The sequence below is a fragment of the Plectropomus leopardus genome, chromosome 4, assembly GCF_008729295.1.
Source record: "Plectropomus leopardus isolate mb chromosome 4, YSFRI_Pleo_2.0, whole genome shotgun sequence".
NCBI classification, from domain to species: Eukaryota; Metazoa; Chordata; class Actinopteri; order Perciformes; family Serranidae; genus Plectropomus; species Plectropomus leopardus.
In genome coordinates, this window is record NC_056466.1 from 23,640,032 (window position 1) to 23,659,846 (window position 19,815).

A 19,815-nucleotide genomic window follows, 5' to 3' on the forward strand; every position below is an offset into this window, starting at 1 on the left:
TTTTTTTTAACGTACTGTACTATGACGTTTTTATGACCTTTCAAATTACATAGCTATACTATGTCGTTTATACGATTATTTAAAGGACATATCATAGTGTGACATTTTAATGATTTTTTTAAACAACCTACTATATTATGACTTATTTTAATGATTTTTTTAGAACAACATGCTAAACTATGACTTTTTTTAATGATATTGTGAATGCAATATCTCAAGAACACCTTGAGGCATTTCTTCAAATATGGTACAATCTTTCACTTGGACTGGAGCGTAAACTGATAAGATTTTGGTCAAAGCTAAAGGTCACTGTGACCTTGTCTTTCTCATTCTTGTGAACATGATATCTCAAGAACGCCTTAAGGGAATTTCTTCAAATTTGGCACAAATGTTCATGTGGACTCAAGAATGAGCTGATTAGAATTTGGTGTTCAAAGGTCAAGGTCACAGTGACCTTGCATACGTCTCATTTTTGTGAACACATTATCTAAAGACGGCCTTGAGAAGTACCGTCAAACTTGGCACAAATGTCCACTTTTACTAAAGAATGATCTGAGTATAATTTGGTGATCAAAGGTCAAAGGTGACTTCATGTGTTTGGCCATAAGTCAAGAATTCATATGCTCGAATTTCACACGAATGTCTCACAGGATACAACAATGAAGTTCAGACATTTTATATCCTAGAAATCAATGGTCAAGTGCGACATCCTAATACTCTGCAAAGACACCTTTTTGGCCACTATTTAACATCATAACTCAGGAACAGAAAGAGGAAATATTTTGTCAGATACTGAATTAGCAACACTAACACCTTTATACTACACTGACTTTAGAGATCTTCTATGCTGCAGTGAGGACACTGTGTGTGAAGCATCCATCTTTTCACAGACGTGGATGTAAACTTTAAAATCTGACGGGTGTGCAAAGGCACACAACTGCATAGCATTATTTCTAGTTCTTCTGTAAATCCGTTACAACCTTGCGGGGCAGTGTGCAACAGAGGAAACCGGAGCAGACAGGTGTGTATGAGACGAGACAAAACGTGCCACAATCAGCAGTCAGGGCTGGTTTATCTTGAACAGCCAGTTTCTCATAGACTAAAGAAGAGTTAAAAATTAAAGCAGACTATTACACCAAATAACCTCTAGCTACGGATAAAGCTGAGCCAAAAAAACACCTCATGTGATAAGTGTGGAGATATGAGAGCAGCCATTCACCTTTCCTCTGGTGTTTAAATGAGCAGGAAAAAAAAAAAACAGGGCAGAATTACTGGCTCAAAGTTCAGGAGGTTACAAAGCAGGAAGAGGACTTTCTGTCTGGATGCAATAAAACTGTGAGTAGTGAGATTAGATTTCATGACAGCGGATTCACTTTGTTGTGTTCTTTGAAGAATAGTATGGTAATCAGATTTATAACCTGTGTTAACGTAGCAAGGGAACAGTCAGTCACTTACTCTTCATCGCAGCACCTGGGGTCTTTTCAGTGTACTGAATGGGCACGTGGCTGTCAGTTGACTCCCCACAGTCCCCTTCCCCCAGCTTCTTCTCCACCTCCTGCCATGCTGCGAACAAAGAGACACACATATGCTTAATTACCTCAAATGCAACTCAAGAAGATTAGATTTTAATTGCTACTTGCATGTTGTTTTAATGGGGTTATAAACTTCTACTAATTCACTTTTACTTTCTCTCACACAAACATTTCCAAGACATTATGGAAACTAGATTTACCACCCTGCAGTCGGATGCCTCTGTGCACCCATCAAGTTGCACTAATAGTTCACATTCATGTCTGTAAAAAAAAAAATTTAAAAATGGATGATTCGGACAAATCTTCCCTGCACAAGCACATAGAATCTGTACAATCAGCACTTCAAGGTGGACACCCCAGATTAATGTCAGTAATTCAGTATCTGACCAAATGTCTCTCCTTCTGTTCCAAAGAAATGTTGTTAAATAATGGCCAGAGAAGTGTTTCTGCAGAACATTAAGATGTCACAGTGAAGTTGACCTTTGATGTTTTGGATATAAAATGTCATCACTTCATCATTACATCCTATTAGACATTCCATGTAACATTTTGTCACAATCAATCAACCAAATTTTTATCAGCTCATTGTTGAGTTTAAGTGAATGTTTGTGCCAAATTTGAAGAAATTAGCTCAATGTGTTTTTGAGATATCGCTTCAACAAGAACGAGACGAATGTAAGGTCAGCGGGACCTTGACCTTTGACCAAAAATCTAATCAGTTTTTCCTTGAGTCCACTGGAACGTTTGTGCCAAATTTAAAGACATTCCCTCAAGGTGTTCTTCAGATATTGCATTCACAAGAAGGAGACAGATGAGGTCACACTGACCTTAACCTTTGACCAATGACCACCAAAATCTGATCAGTTTAGTGTTGAATCAAAGTGCACGTTTGTGCCAAATTTGAAAAAAAATCCCTCAATGCGTTCTTGAGATATCATGTTCATGAGAATGGGATAGACGGACTACCTGAAAACATAATGCCTCTGGCCAATGTGATCACCTGCGTAAAGGCATTAAAAAAGCCTCTACTGGATCAGTGTAGCAGCTGACTGTGAGGCTACATCACCATAGCACTGTCCCCTTTCAGGATAATACAAATAGTTGTGAGAAGTCTTTTGTGGTTAGTGGTGTGTGTTTTATTTGCCCTGGGGGAAGGTTTACCAACTTAACCCCAAGATAAGTCTCAACGTTTAGTGGAAGAGTCCTTGTCTCCTCTTGATCATGAACTTTCAGCGCACACATCATTTACTTACAGGTTGTACAGCCAAACTTAAACTAATGTGAAGATGTCAAATATAAAGAACAAATACCAAGAAACCAGCTGTATGAGTGCATGAAGGGAGGGTAAGATGGATATCTAAACATGTTTGGAGGTGACATTTGTTGACACAGTGAACACATTCAGCTTGAGTGAGAACCATCAGGTTTTCTATCTTAAAACAACTTGACTGACTGTGCCAGAGGGTTTTCTTTAGGTGTAAGCCGCACAAAAAGGTCACAGAAGGACGCCACAGAGCAGTCTGCACAGGCTGCTGTCCAAGAGCAACACAGATAACTGATTCATGCCAATGCAGCTCTGCAAGTCACTCATTACCACCAGGGCATGAAGTATTGGCCAGCAAGTGAGGCATGCTGGGTAAACTTCAAGACAGGACAAGTGGTGATTTTTAATGATTGTTGGGTTTTAATGCCTTTGAGTCTTCTGAGGTTCTCTCTGTTGACTGTTCGGCGAATTCTTGCAATCATGCCCCATTTAATTTCCTGCTGTTGACGGTGTGTATGCTCAGCCTCATTTGTAACTGCTAGAAAGCTGTGACAATATTGAATTAACATGTGACTGTAAACAAAACATGTTTACAATGTATGAAAATGTGCTCAGAACTGTGTTATTAAAGTAGCACTTAAAACTTCTGAGTGAGGACCAAGGAATAAGAAACAAACCAGGGAATAACTGATAATTAATGATTATCAAAGAAGCTGTTTAAAGCAGTCACATAATATACAGTGGATACTATGAACACACTGCTAACTTCTAGTAACGTCAGGACTGTGTGTGTAAAGCAGAGGGGTGGACTTGAGTCAGACTCGAGTCACAAATTTGATGACTTTAGACTCACATTGACAAAATCAAAAACAGACTTGCAATGGGACTTGGACTTGGACAAAGATGACTCATGATTTCACTTTAGTTGGACTTGGGCCTTCTGACTTGAAAATACTTAATACCTTCCTCCAAAGCCAAAGATTAAAAGCATATGGTATTTAGAAAGTATGCCAAAAAAACAATGCATTTCCCTTTTTTTCCAGAATCAGCAAACATTACCACTATTTTTTTCCAACAAGTTAAAACTTCATTCCCAAATGATCTACTTTGTTTAAAAATTACGACAAAGATCAATTTTTTTAGTACAAAAACTATGTGGTGATCCACAAAAAACAAATCACATTATGCAAAACATGCAGGTCAAAAATTTAAAGACAGAGTTGCAAAAACTTGCAACTAATTTTAAGAAATAAGTAGTCATTTAAAAAAGCAATCATGATTTTAAGGACTTGGGAATTGAATCTTACTTGTGCCTTGTATGTTTTTGTAATGTTTCACATTTGGGGAAAAAAGTTTATTTATTGTCTTGCTGGGAGGTAATGAGAATACTGACCCTTATGTCACAGACTGTGGAGATAGAAAAGTTTCAGTATTATTTGTATGTGCTTGAAATGTTTGGCATTTTTGGGGGGACTTGAATGCAAATGTATTTTTCACACCACATCTGACTGTTTCTTGCCAGCTGTATACTGTATTAAACACGGCTTCTGTTTCATGTTGTGTATCGACACAACTTCACTGAGAAAGTGAAATACAGCTGCTAAATGTTTAAACTAAGGCTGCAAGTAACCATTATTTCATTCTCAATAACCTGTGGAGTATTTTCTTGTGAAATAATATTTTGTCTGTGATAACGTCAAAAAATCGTGAAAACTCCTGCTGCAATTTCCTAAGGCCCAAGGCAATGTCTTTAAATTGCTTATTTTGTCCAACCAACAGTCAAAACTCAAAAATATTTAGTTAACTATCATATGTGACAAAAAGCAGCAGCAGATCCTCACATTTGAACAGCTGGAAGCAGGAAATGTTTAATACTTTTTCTTGATTTCTTTTTTAAAAATAAAAATAGCTGTTGAGGGATTTTCTGTTGATCAATTACTTAACAAATAGTTTAGCTCTAACTGAAAGGCAAACTGTCAGGCACCACTTAATTTTGTTGTTTTTAAAATGGGTCATATTGTGAGCCCACAGCCACTAACGAGCGTTCCCTTGCTAAAGTGTAGCTGCTCAGTCAGGAAGTTGTTGTAAAGGAAGAAGAATGAAAAAGGGAAAAGGAAGAGATAATCTGCCTGCCACAATGTCCCATTTTCAATCCTCACAACCTCCGACCTTGCAAGCTTAAGAGAAAGATCTAAAATCTCTCCTGGCTTCAGGATTGGCCCTTCAGCTCTGACCTTTCAACTATGACCCATATCCACTCATGTACTGATCCTGCGACCCTCACCTTCATACACAAATCTGACGTTCTCTTCATGTGCAGGAGTGAATCCCTCTGCCGGGGTGGCAGTCTTCTGTGTGGCTGCACCGTGGTAGCGCTTCCCGTTGAGACGATTGAACACAATCTTTGGGGGCGGAGAGCTGCAGTGAGCAGACAGATATCAATTTAAGAATGTCAGTTGGAGGATTGGGACAGCCTGCATCACAACAAAAACACAAGAGCTCAATCTCACTGTGATGGAAAAAAAGATGCTGCTTGCCGCTAAATTCAAAACATCATGGTTGGCTGTCAGGTGTGTAAATTTGCTTTGTGTTAACATAATTTAGTGACACTTGTAGCCTCAGGTTATGTAATGAGCAATTTGATGAATTGAGTGACAGTTCATACATGGTCATTTGACAAAACACACAATGGTTTTGGCTTTTTTCAGAGCAGTAACTGGTGAGTTACGGGTGAGTTTTTGCTTTGTTTACTTTGTGTTTAAATGGCCAAATGTTTCTTTCTTTATCCAAGAATGTCAATCAACAGCTCCAGTGTGCAATACTAAGATCACAGGACTTTGTAACAGTGAAGAAAAAAAGCAAGTGTTGCAACTTTTACTCAAAATGAAACACATGTTGCAGATGCAAAGCATTCTGATAAACTGAGGCTTGCTATTGGAACATAAATAACCAGTTGCCTTTTCTTCATCCAGAATAGATTTAACCCTGTAATGTTACTTATCAAATACTGATACAGATGCAAAGTCTAAAAAAGACCTTGCTCTTATTGACACACTGACTCTAAAACCTAATTGTTCTGCTTAAGTTATAAAAAGCAGTGATAATATGGGTCAGGGAGGGGGGCTGGTGCATTGGTACAGCATGGTATTGCAATGTTTTCTGTGGCAATATTGTACCAATACACAGATGCTGAGTATCGTTTTTGTCATTACTATCACATAAATAATTAATATCGCAAATGTGCTGATTCCCACCCCTTTTTGATACTTTGCTACTTTGACCTGAAGCACAGTGTAGCTGAAATAAACTCAGTTGCCAGTTTATTAGGTACACCTAGGAGAAATTAAGGCATTCTAATACATCCCTGCAAGACATCCGACTGTCAAAAAAATTGTCATGTTCCTATGGAAACTGTTTAAGACAAGCGTTGATTCTACTTTATGTTCATTTTGGAGGATGTAGTTTCATGGTGCTGATGAATAAACTAGTCATCATTTACTAATATTTTGTCTAGACTGTATGCATGAGTGACATACAGAGTCTCTGCAAAAGACTGTGTTGGTTTTAGATAGATGTTGGAGAGTCCAATGGATGGCTGTCAAACTTTTTGAGGTGAGCTTTTAAAAATTCATTTATTTTTGTGAACGCGATGCCTGCTTTGTAGTTAAAATAATCAAACCTAAATCACGTTTATTAGGTGTCCATGTATGCTATGTTACAACTAGCCTGACTATGGGGTCCGCTCTATGGGGACTATGGGGACTTGTAACATTTTACTCCTTGTGTTTGAGATCAAATCTGCCTGTGTTACAGAGATAACAGCTACACTATGTAATGGCAGACATGTTACTTATTTGTATCATATTTTAAACGCACTGGCTTAAAAGAGCCCTAAGATACAGACAGAAATGTTAAATTGTTACAACTATCCCCAGTTTCCTCTACTTATTACTACAAACTGACATGTGAGGACCTTTAAGAGATGTTCTGATATTTTAGCAGCAAATTTAGGAAGCGCAAGAGCAACAGTGTTGTTTATAAAGCTATAGGGGAGCACGTGGGGTCCAAGGTGACATCCGGCTGCACAGACCCTGAACACACGATGACAGGTAGAGGAGCCGCAGGTTCTCTCGCGCACGGTCACGTGGAAACAGACTGTACAGCCGGTGTCGATCCGAGAAACAGTTGGAAAGCTATGTGTCCGATAATGGATGTAGAGACGTCACCGATGTGTTACATGATCGCACCCACGGCGCACGTGCTGACGGAGAGTATTTTTGGGTCCAAGTCGCCAACAGCTGAATGATCCTACCAATAAATACACCGCAACAATTCAGAATTAGGGCAACTACTTACTTTGACGAGAGCCAAGACGTCGGCTTGAGCTTCAAGTCGCTGAATTTGCTCTCGATTTGTTGTGTGGGACCTTTAAGACAAAATTCAGATCAATATGTTTTCATTCTCTGCACAGGTTACCTTGAAACACTCGGAATGTAAACACTAAACCATTTATCTTTTCCAATGACCCGAAACGTCCCGTTTCATGCTAGGAAAACAATCTGATGTTACATTGCATCACGCTTTAGATAACAGACACATCCACCAACCTGTCCTCCGTTGTGTAACAAGTTTGCTGGGACCTCTGGTGATTGTGTACATCATGTGAACGCCAAGATATTCTTGTCTGTGTTTAAAGTCCTGTCTGGCTCGTCAAATTTCAGGTGTACACATTGACTGTCAACTCTGCAACTTCCAGGTCTCTGCTCGCTCCTCCTGACGCAGCCACGATGGTAGAAAGAAATTCGCAGCGTGCCTTGTTATGCTCCCCGGGTCAGCTGCTCCAGAGTCGGCCTGAAGCCTGCAAGAGACTCGCCTGACTTGTTGCCCGCTGTATATTAATACGCACTCCGCTGCACCTCCTAACCAGCAGGTGTTCAGTTGTAATAAACCGGCGTCCGCTGCTCCTGCGAGAGGTTGCGTGTAGGTCATCCAAGGAGAAAGCGGCTCCACAAGCCGGGGATCAGTCAGTCAGAGGTGGAAACTTGTGCCTCCTGAAGCCCGACAGTGACACTCCAGGCCGGACAGTCTACCCTCTCTGCCCCGCTGATGCTCCGCCACTGACTGCGACACCTCCGCTCTCTGATACAACACAAGGACACTGCACACTTTGATATTTTCATCAGGACGGAAAGCTACAACGCTCTGCCAGCGTCAGGCCAGACACAATGAAGAGCACGACTTCCGGTCTGGACTTTCAGAATAAGATAGTCACGCTTGACTAGTCAGTCTTGACACATGATTCATCAGACTTCCAAGCACCCCTTACAAATGTAAATAATTGATTTAATACATCCAGTCTAAGGCTTGTATAATGTTCAGTATTAATTCTCATTGTATATCACAAGGTTGTGAAATTATGAGAAACAACTGCATTAATTCATGTGATATCTATGTATCAGTCATATATACATATATATTATATTGGAAATATTGACTGGCGTATCTTAATAAATTAAATTATGTAAATTAGTTGTGTTATTATTTGTTGAGGAGACAATAAATACGTCAGATTGATGAATGGGACATGATCGCGACAACCGCACATTTTAATTTGCTTATCGGGGGCTGTGTGAGGGGGACAGCAGGCTGAACAAGGTATTCCAGATGTCCCTTTCCCCAGCAATCTTTCCCAGCTCCTTTAGGGGGATCCAGACACGTTCCCAGGCAATCACTCCACTGCGCTCTGGGTCTACCCTGGGGCCTTCTTCCAGTTGGACATGCCTGCAAACCTTGTAATGGGAGGTGCCCAGTCCATTTACTTCCCAGCACTTACCTGTGGTTATGAGCTTTGGGTAGTGACTTAAAGAATGAGATTATGGATTCAAGCAGCTGAAATGAGTTTCCTCTGTAGAGTGGCTGGGCTCAACCTTAAAGACAAGGTGAGGACATCCGGAGGGAGCTCGAAATAGAGCCACTGCTACTTCGTGTTGAAAGGGGTCAGTTGAGGTGGTTCAGGCATCTGATCAGAGTGCCTCCGTGTGCCTCCCTTTAGAGGTCTTCCTGGCACTACCAACTGGTCGGAGGCCCTGTGGTAGACCCAGAACACACTGGAGATTTTATATATATCATCTAGCCTGGGAACACCTTGGGGTCCCTCACAAGGAGCTGGAAAGTGTTGCTGAGGAGAGGGACATCTGGAATACTGCTAATTCTGTTGCCACCGCGACCAAGCCCCAGATAAGTGGAGAAAATGGATGGATGGTTTCTGAAAAGTAAAAATTTCAGTGATGATCACATTATCTTCATGATATTCAGGTCGCTGTAAAAAACTCACACAAATATGTTACATTTACACACAAAATATAACCATCCCCAGCTGTACTGCCAAATACCACAGTATGTGTGAAAGGTAAAAATGCCATGTGAAAATTGCCTATAATAAGACTCCATTAAATACATGGCAAAGTGCAATTATTAGGCAAATCAGTCCATGCAAAGCAGTGAGATTATAGTCTCCTACTTTTTGTGGCTTTTACTTTGAAGTTATGCCATTTCCGCTCTCGTTGTTTCTGTTTACTTCTGGTCTGACTGCTTTACGGAGCGGGGCAAGCCCCCTCCGTGACGTCACTGCACGCCCCTCGTGCAGGAGCGATCACCTTTCACCTATTAAACCAAACGCGCAGATAAACGTGTTGATGTAGAAAAGTGAAATCAAACTGGCCTTTTCCCTAACGTTTGGAGTTTTGCTCACAATGTAAATGCATATTGAAGAATATGCAAGAGAGCCCGACGAATTTATACCATTTAACTCATAAGGACTGACAGCATGGTGTCACACAGAAGCATACAAAATCTTTTTCTCTCTTCTCCTTTATCTACAGTTTAAGGCCATCCACTGTAGCATTTATACAAGAGCGAATGTTGCTGCATACTTTGTAACTTTCCTGTAAGATCTTAGATATACTGTATTACATCTAAGATCTTATCACAGGTACTCCGTGTTGTTCAGGTGAAATCCACCTGAGTGACTCTACACAGTGTGAGCCGACAGTCTGTTGAGAAGCTGAAGATCAGCCGAGGAAAGAAGCGGCTCAGACAGGCTTATCCAGGTTGATATCTAACACTACATCTCCCACTCACCCCCCCATTCATCTGTACTATGTGGGTCAATCACCAGAGACTCCAGGCCAAAAGGCTAATCATCAACAGTTCACACTACACAGAAGAGGCCAAACTGTGGTCACTTTGTGTGGTAGGAGATACTGTTTTCATCAGCTGTCACACCATTCCTGTATTTTTCATTGAAAATTGATTAGCATTTTAAAGTAGTATGGCTGGAAACTTTGGCATCCAAAGTATTTTTCAGGGCTTCTGAGACAACCTGAGTACCCCTGATCTCATTAGTTTTAGGGTTGATCTACTGAGTAATGTCTGTCCTGCATGGGGCCTGGCTGCAGTGTCAGCTGAAACAACTGATCTCTAATGGACCCATTCAGTGTCCCCTGGTCTCAGCTGTCAGAGAAAACATCCAACGACAAACGCCAGTTGTACTCTAAAGTGAGATGTCCAGCATTTTGTACACATTTCCACTCGACTAGGCACAAAAACATCATAAATCATATGAAATCAAATATTCATTTATTTATTCTTACAATAAAATGTCTTTCACATTTTCCTTTCAATAAACTTTTTAATGATTTTTAAATTGTCAAGTATTCCTCATTAAATTAAGCCTACATCAAATGAGCATAAGGCAAATATTTGGGTCTGAAGTAGTCTATCGACATGCTCAGAACACAGTCGAGTCTGAAAACTTTTCAAAAGGCAATATATTGATATTGTATCGATATCCTGAAAAGAGACCAGATATCGTTTTTTTTAATTTTGGGATATCATAATAGTTTAAGTGTTGTCTTTTCCTGGTTTTACAGGCTGTATTACAGTAAAGTGATGTTATTTTCTGAACATACCAGACTTTTTATTATTATTTGCCTTTACTTGCTTAGTTATTATATCCACATGACTGGTTATTTATCGAACATCTTAAAGATGAAATATTTTGTGAAAGCACCAATAGTTAACCCTACAATATATGCTATGATTCTGTTACCATGAAACCAAATCATGTTTCTCACACAAACACTATATATATCTTAAATCTTAATGTTAATTTTAAAATGTATGACAATTATATTGTATTGTGTATATACAGTACAATATGGACCTGCTATGGACTGTGCTTAATGCAGTCATCACAATCAAAAATGAGAAGCTCCTTTTTTCACTGTGCATTTGTCTTATTTAATTCTTTTAGTTCTAATGTGCATTTGTGAACAATATAAAATCTTTATCTGTGTTAGTCTGAAATAAGTATTTGTTTTTCATGAGTAATAACATTTCTTGGTTGTTTACTTCAGATTAATGGTCTTTACCAAATAAAAAGCACAGACAGTGATTAGTTCAAAGACAGACTCAATTACTGAGAAAAAAAACAATCATTACAGTCCTGAGTTTGTGAATATAGTACAGTACATTTGATTAAGGTCCAGTATAGACACTTATTTCCAAAATGTCTAGAAATGCATGTCATGCCTCTTACATATGGCACCAATTCACAGTCAGTTTGACTGCCTCAAATAAACCTGCACAAAGGGACAGTGTGCACGGGAATAAAGGAGTGGCATTAGTTCTCATTCCTGATACCACATGATGGGTAACGATGAGTAGACAGTGAAATGGTCCTTTCACATGGATTTGATCTTTGTAATGAGCATGTGTGTGAATACATCCTGTGCTGGGTCGTCTCTCAGTAATGGGGTTCACAGTCTTCCACCAGGCTGTCTGTGATGTAGTTGACTTGCAGCAGCTCCTGGTAGTAATCCTTCTCCACTTTAGTGTTTACTGTCCAGGCGACCACTTCCACCCCCCTCTGGGCCCAGTACTGGACATAGTCCCTGCAGACAGCACACAGAGACACAGTTATTGTTAATTCATTGATTGGTAATGTTCTACCTGAAGTGTGTAAATAAGGAATCCACTTTGTTACATAAAATAAGAATAAATGAGTAGTCTCAGTCTTCGAGTATTCTAGTAATGATAAGACAATTGACGCATTGTTCTGCCTTGGCGTGCTGTGTATAAGGTTCAGTCACAGAATGGAGGGATGGAGTGATCTCGTCTCTGCGCTGAGAATGGAGGTAGTAACAGCAGGAAGGGACAGCCAGCAGCATGGGATCAAGGGCACATGGGTGTCACATTTTGATGATGTGTTAAAAAGTAGCTGATGGCAGTTAGCAGCTAACTCAAAGCAGAAGAACAGCAGCCGATAATGTTAGCAAACTGGGAAAACAATGAGGTTTGGGAGCTAGAGCTCTAAGCATAGGACGAGATCAGCGGCTGTACTACAAATTCGGTAAATGACTGTTGTTGCCATAATATGCCATTGTTATTGATTAGGAAGAGCTGCCAACAGATATGTTTTAAGTCAGTAGAGGCAGACACTGTTGTGTTATGTCACGTCTGTCCCACCTTTTTTGATTCTGCAATGCCAGCATACTAGGAATGTAACAATGCATCACGAGGCAGTTAAAAATACTCTTTTTGAACAGCAGAGGGCATAATCTGCTTTTGACTTCGCTTGCTCTGCGTGCCACGTCAATATGTGTTCACCGTCCTACGTGTTCAACGTCCAATTTCATGTCCGAGACTAGAGACAGCTCTCCAATGTAAATAAGACGGCGCAAAGGCTCAGCCACAGGTGATACTGAGATAGAAGATGCACCCCCCAATTTCAAATCGGAAGTGTGGTGGCCTTAAGTGGCCTTCCTTAAGTCAGAAAGTAATAAAGGCTAGAAGATAACAGACATGACAAAATCAGTCTGCAAATGTGCAAGAGGGTGTTGAATTACACAAATAGCTGGCATCATAGTGAGGATTTCTGGTCATTCCCGCCCACGCATGTTCCTCACTATCGACAACCACACAGCTAACCTTGCTCGCCCAAACAAGTAATGGAGCCAAAGAGAGTGCCCAGCTTATCACCCATGAGTGGGAATGTCTTATTTAGTTCTTTAAAATTCACCCACTCTGCTCTTCAGCTATGTCTGTCCCAAATGAAAGGTTTTGTTTTTTAACAGCAGGGAACATTATGAATGTCCAGAAATGCATTCATTGCATAGTTTGTGTTTTGCATTTATACCCTACCTCAGAAATAATAAGGAATTCTTTAATTTGACGTAGAAAAGAAGATAAATTGCAGTATTTTGTATAATTTTTGCTTGAAATCATTAACAGAATATTTTTCAGTAATATTTTTTCTGTTATTTCATTTAGTATTAAAAAAAAACGTGAGAAAATTGTATCGTGAACCCAGTATCATGAATTATATTGAAACATAAGCTGAGTGAATCGTTACATCCCTACAGCATACTGTCTAAAGTCATGCACAGGAGCACCATGATGCGTCCGCTGTTTAGTTCTGTGTAAAAATGCAAAGGAGACATAAGGAAAGGATTTTGAAGCGGCCCTATAGCGCAATCTCTATGCAAAAAGGGCTACAGCTATTCACAGTTATGATTATTTCAGTGATTCTTGATGTTCTTCCTGAGTAGTTCATAACAGGAATTGGATTTGTTAGGCAAACACACTGTGATCCAAATGAATAGTTCCAGTCTTCTAGTAAAGATGAGAGAATATGACAGCATGATCTCAGCTGTGGAGACTCACGGTGAGACAAAGTTCTTCTGTATGAGGAAGGCTGAGATGCCACAGAGCTTCCACAGCATGTGATGGTGCGCCCAATCCAACACCACGTCCATTAGTGTCATCCAGTGGTGTTTCCATAGAGACGAGAAACGTGGGGTGCCGTCTCCAAACCGACTCAGGCTCCAAGGTCGGTGAGTCAAAGCTGTGACAACCTCTGGGTCGCTCTGCCTCATCTGGGCCAGAGTGAAACAGAGACAGAGATTAAATAATAGTGAACGTTAGCAATATGATGGATACAACAGCAACGCCATACATGACCATGACAGGAATGTGAGCAAATGTTTCCGTTTATTTAATCAGTATCAGTATGTTAACTTTAAGAAAGTGACAAAAAGCAAGTCTTTTTTGTTCCAGATACTTTCAGATGTGCTTCAAACAGTATAAACTGTGTTTATACCAGACTGTTTATGTTTTTGCATCTGAAGGGAAACAAATCAGCGTTGTTACTTTCATCCAGAAAGCCTGTCATTTGTTGCCTGTTAGTTAAGCCGTACATGTCAGTTTATCCTAGCTTGTATTGCCAACATTGTTGGTGTGCCAGAGACAATGAGCCAGATCTCAAGCATTGAGCATTGGGAGGATTAGTGGTTTTCCATGGAAAAAAATATGCATGCTGGCATTGTTCAGTCAAAAACATGTAAAGTAATAGCTCAGGAGATATCGTTAACATGGCCAATGAGGTGCAAGCTGATCTTCCCACAGTGATCAGATTTCATACTCAATTGTTAGATAACATGGAAATTTAGTTTATGACCATAGTGAATAAGCCCTGCTTTAAATGACTACTTCATCTGCAAAAGATCATTTGCAGCATCAGTTACTCTGTGTATTACCTTGAATTCATGAAATTGTTTTTCTCGCAAACCTCCACAGTAAATCTTGATTCACTGAGGTAAATGAGGAAAACATTAGTTTCACCTATGTACCTGCTGCATGTCTTCAAACTGTATGATAGTCCTGCCACCGTGAGGTAAATGACAACTAATGCAACGTGATCTTGCTTGATTAATTAAGTTAAATATTCTTATAATCATATAGTATATTCTGAAAGACAAGCCAAGGGATATTTAAAATCAGTCTGAGGGCCACAGTTGGCTCCTGGGTTGGACTTTGTACATTACTGCCACAGGCAAAGTGTTTCATGTTGTTATGCGTTAGTGAAAATGTATGTGTTTGGGAAGTACTGAGCATACAACTGGATAAATGGGACTTGGATTATACTGTACAAGTTGTGTGAAGGTTTGTTAACATATTTTTTTATATACTTTTGCTGTTGTTGAACACAGTCCAACAAAATTCAAAGCGCCTTCTTACCCTGTAGATGACTTTGGGCTCGAAGGAGCAGACGATGCTGCTGTTGTAGAGGACTGGATGCCTTTTATACAGTTCTTTAAGGGCTGCGGCTGCCTGGGAGGGGAGGAGAAACACATTGTTGGACAGCCAACTGTTGTGTGTGTGAGGAGTCAGGTCTCTGTGTGTGTGTGTTCCTGTCCAAACATTTGGTGGTCACTAGCAGCTGTGTATATGTAGATGTACTGCTGTGGGCCCTGAACTTAAGAATTTCACAACCTGAAACAACAATGTCGACTGCAGCTCCACAGTCCATCTTTATCTAAAAATGTGCCGAGTAAGGAAAGTACACAGATGCAATATCAAATTTAGCCTTAAACACACTAAAGCTTTCGAAGCTTATGAGGTAAATGATTTAACTGCATCTTTAAGCTAGAAACTGCAAAACTGACTGTTGTCTCTTGCTCAGTTTGTTATGATCATTATGTAACTAGGGCACAGTAAAAGCTAGCTTTGGAACATAATAATCAAAACATCATGTTCGTCTTCATTATATAGTGCTGACTAGGTACAAATCAATTAAGTCAACAAGTATGACATGCAGATGGCACATAATAAACTCTTGTTTTGTTTGTTATTTTTGTTGAATGCACCTCATCTGGATGACCTTTGACATCAAAGTAGATGGTGAGCTCCAGTTTGATGCATTCCTCTACCGCCTCCTTCAGAGTCGGGATCTTTTCTCCAGCAAACTTGTGCCTGGTGATGAAGAACACAAAGGTTTTGGTGGGATATCAGGATGACATTCATATTATCCTTTCCAAACAAATTCACCATTTCTGTGGGAAACATTACACTTTAAAGCTCTACTTTGTAACTTTTATGTGAATAATAATTTGGCATGTTTGTTGAAACTGTCACTACATACCCACAGAAAAACATGTGACTGATAATCTGTGAAAAAAAACATGCTGGTTCTAATGGTGTTTGCAAGAATCCAATGCACATAAACACAAACAACCAATCAGAGCCAAGGAAACTCTAACGCAGCTGTCAGTCATGTCAATCGCTGCTCGTGAACTGCCCACAAACTGTCAAACTAGGCAGCGCTGATCAAACATGAATCAAGATTCTGTTACTGTATTGCCACCTAAAATGTTTTCAGATACATATTTTGGTGAACTGTTTAGCTGTAAAATGAGAACTAGGTGATCCGGCGGGCTAGTTAGAAACAGTCGAACAGCAACAAAGCACTAATTTGATTGTAATATGTTTTCCTTTAGCCCAAGTAGATTCTAGCAAATGCTATTAAAAGCACTAGAGGGAACCTGATTTTTGTCTCATGTTGTACTGTATGTACATCGCGACAGTGTCAGCAAATATGACATTAAGTTATTTTCATAAAAGTATCCAACTTTAGCTTGAACTTTTATTGAGAAACAGTTTTAGATGCCAAGGTGAAGAAATGCATGTGAAGATGTTCATGAGTCTCTGTATATAAGGGCTCTTAGCATTTGTGTGACACTGTATGTAGACAGTCCACATTCTGCAGGGGGAGGGCTGGCTAATACAATAACTACAATTATATGATTATGATGCAAATCAGACATCACAGACTGTATGGTTTTGAGTCATTAAAAATATATATATAATATATTGGTAGCGTAGTGCAAACTGATATCATGGAGTAAATATTTTGCCTGTGAAAAAGAAACATTTCTCTTGTTTTTTCATATTTTACTATATATTGGCACGCCTAGAACATTATTAAGGCACAAGCTTACAGTTATATGTAGTTTAGTATTCTGGTGCTGTCATTGTCATAGTATTTCCTGCCTGAAGGTTAAGTATGACCTGTGAAGCCTTGGTTTAGGGGGATAACAAACTCCCCTCTCGTCTGTAATTTTTGAGACAAATCAAAAAGATTTTAAAACCCATTTAAATAATTTTGAGTGCTGCCGATGTTCTGTGATATCTTAAGTAGTATAAGTGTCAAATGTGCTCTTTTTTCCCCAACTACTAATTTTGTGTTTTAATATCAAGTAATGTTGGTGATGAAATTTCCTTTTTCACTCACTGTTAGACTTTTTAGTTTAAAAAACAGTTAGATGGTGTTTGTACTTGAATCTTTCCTGGCTGTACCTGAGACTGTTTTGCATTTTTATGTCTTCTTTAGCTTGTTCTGAGGTGAGCTGTTTTTAGAAACCTGAAGGTCATTTGTCTCAGATGTATTACCAACAGCACGTCTCTGTATTAATAGTAACTTGTCTCTCTTGTTTCTCGATTGATTAAAGAGTTAAATGTATTTTTAACATCTTCTTTGAGTGTTCTCTTGCAAATATGCCTTCAAGCCCTCCAGCATCCAAATCTATGCTCACACACTATCGCTATCAAACATCTCCACATGGTAACTGTAAAATGATTAATTCTGCATCATTAACAGCTGTAGATGAACAATATATTTTGTACCAGGCAGTTGTGCTGTAGAAAGCACATCTGAAACAGGAAAAAAACATTCCATCAGAGGAAAGAAAGTACTCTGACCTGCTGTTAAGGCAGGCTACATCAGCAAGACAAATGCACTAAAGTCACAAAGCACTTAAATGCAGCTCACATTATTCAACAATTGAAGCCTCCAGCTAGCCCAGAAAACATGCATAACTTGTCTTATCTGCCACACCTTTGACAAATTTGCCACTTTAGGGACATTTAGCAGAAAGGCTGCTTCTCAATTGTCTCTTGCTTTTATCATCTTTCTCAAACGATTGTGCAAATCAGCTTGCATTTCTCTTAGCACTAGTGGCTTTATAAAGAAGGACATATATATTTCACACAGCCTCGTACTTAATTAACAGGTCAGCTGCACATGCAACCTGCAAAAACCTGTATTTTTCTAAATATAATGCATTGGCTGCACAAAATGTGTAAAAGAGAAAATGTTCAATGTCTGCCCATCTGTCCACATGCTTGGACAAGTGTGTGAATTCTTAGGTCGTTCTTTCCCACCTGAGTCGATGTTTAGCAGCTGCATCCAGTTTACCCAGCTCGGACAGCTTCATCTGGCGGAGTGATCCTGACCCATTGGTGGTCCGGTCCACAGTCTCATCGTGCATCAGAATGGGGACACCATCTGCTGAGAACTCCAAGTCCAACTCCACACCTGTAGCCCCATTCTTACTGGCCTAGAGCAGGACAGACAAATAAGAAGGTTTGAAACCAAGTAAATGCTACAACAATTTCTCACTTGACGTCTCCATTGATGTATTCTCCATCCTCTCTTTCCAGCCTGTAAAATGTGACACACCCACTGTTGTCTTGGTTCACATTTCAGATCAAGAAAAACCTCCTATTTTTTGGTTCCAGCTGAGTTTAATTTTGATCAAAACCAGGAACCAGTTCGTTGTTGGTAAAAAGGGGTATCAGTGTCATATATAATGTCCTATGATGGATATTGACTTGTTACATATTAGTTACAGTGAACAAATTACAAAATCAATGTAATTGTAATCAGTTACACTTACTGAGGAAAAACAATATGCAGTTAAATTACAGTTACTAATCAAAATGTTGGTGATTACAAAGGGGTTACATCTGAAAAACATCTTTTCAATACAAAGTTTATATGTTGAATAAAACATTAATTCTGTTGCCTAACATCTTTGTGCAGAGCAGGAATGCCTTCTTTTGGCATATTTTTGGACAACAAGGGTCAGCAAAGCCGCTGAGACAAATTTTAACTTAACATTTATGCACACTTTGCAGTCTTGTCAGCTTTATTGCCCTGTTTTAAACATTTGTTATGTAAGTAATTAAATGTACTTTATAACATTACCTTGATAAAGTAATTAGAAGTTACATAACCTATTACATTTTAACAAGGTAACTAGCAATCTATAACGCATTACATTTAAAAAAATAACCTTCCCAACACTGCATCTTTCCCAAATACTATCTATGGAGCAGCTCCAATCTTTTTACCCTGTAAAATCGCAAATTTGAGATTTTTTTTTTTATTTTGGGAGACAGTTGCTCGTGTTTACTAATATTTTTGAACTGTCCTAAACCATAGTGCAAAGATGTATAAACTTTGAAAATGAACGTAGCTCACCTTTAAACTTGTGTTAACCACAGACCTGATTTCAGCCCCCCCAAAAAACCCATTAACCTCCTCACGTGATAACTTATTTCTGGGTTTTAGGATATCCACAACTCTCTACACTATTCGGAAAAAGTCCCCAAAACATCCTCTTACCTCCCGGATGGCTACTATCGTGTTCTCCGGCGCATCGTGCCCACCGCCCCGGTGAGCGATCACCGACACCTTGCCAGAGCCCACAGTGCCTTTGGCCGGGTGCAGCACCTGCCGGACTCGGCTGATCGGTAGCTGCGGGAACCGGAACATGATCATGAATAAGTAGAGAGAGGCGGTGAGGGCGGTTGTCCACACCGGGCTCCGGGTCGCAAGCAGGACCAAGACGAAGACAACCGAGTACAGGGTGACTTCCTCTCCCAGCTGCTGCATTGCTGTCCTCCGTTGTCTCTCCGACTTGAGTATGAAGCCCCGCCGCCTGTCAGCCGGCTGCGCCCATACAGTCTCTGAGAGGACCTCCTCAGCTAACCCGTCCTGCGAGGTTTAGTTTCTCCAAAAGTCCTATCTGAAATAAGGTCATGCTCCGCCTAGCTGAGTGGCAACATTAAATCCCCCAAAGGCTAAAACAGATCAATGAAATACTAAAAAAAAACGTGAGAAAACCTGCAGGTGCTCTGTGATAAGACAAGATAAACAGGACATCGGTTGTCCATCAGCCTCGGTTGTCTTCACGGTTGCTCTCTGCGGCGGATATGACAGCGCTGCCGCGAGTCACACGTCGCTTCCGCCAACTGAACATCTATTACAGCAAGTTTACATGTTTGGATTCAAGTGATCATTTAATAAAAAATCTAAATGAAATGTATCTAAAGAGG

General features: G+C 39.8%; 2 protein-coding genes across 2 annotated transcripts; both read right to left on the reverse strand.

Moving 5' to 3' along the window:
• Positions 1 to 1,266: 1,266 nt before the first annotated feature.
• On the reverse strand, positions 1,267 to 7,994 carry mcrip2 (MAPK regulated corepressor interacting protein 2). Its single transcript, XM_042485688.1, has 4 exons — positions 7,404 to 7,994; positions 7,153 to 7,222; positions 5,081 to 5,214; positions 1,267 to 1,563 (listed from the first exon to the last, which is right to left on the reverse strand). The coding sequence occupies exons 1-4, from the start codon at positions 7,456 to 7,458 to the stop codon at positions 1,448 to 1,450; spliced, it is 375 nt and encodes a 124-aa protein (XP_042341622.1). The 5' UTR covers positions 7,459 to 7,994; the 3' UTR covers positions 1,267 to 1,447.
• A 2,480-nt stretch (positions 7,995 to 10,474) lies between these two features.
• gde1 (glycerophosphodiester phosphodiesterase 1) lies at positions 10,475 to 19,813 on the reverse strand. Its single transcript, XM_042485317.1, has 6 exons — positions 19,103 to 19,813; positions 17,857 to 18,032; positions 15,504 to 15,609; positions 14,875 to 14,967; positions 13,522 to 13,733; positions 10,475 to 11,750 (listed from the first exon to the last, which is right to left on the reverse strand). The coding sequence occupies exons 1-6, from the start codon at positions 19,370 to 19,372 to the stop codon at positions 11,603 to 11,605; spliced, it is 1,005 nt and encodes a 334-aa protein (XP_042341251.1). The 5' UTR covers positions 19,373 to 19,813; the 3' UTR covers positions 10,475 to 11,602.
• Between the last annotated feature and the right edge of the window lie 2 nt (positions 19,814 to 19,815).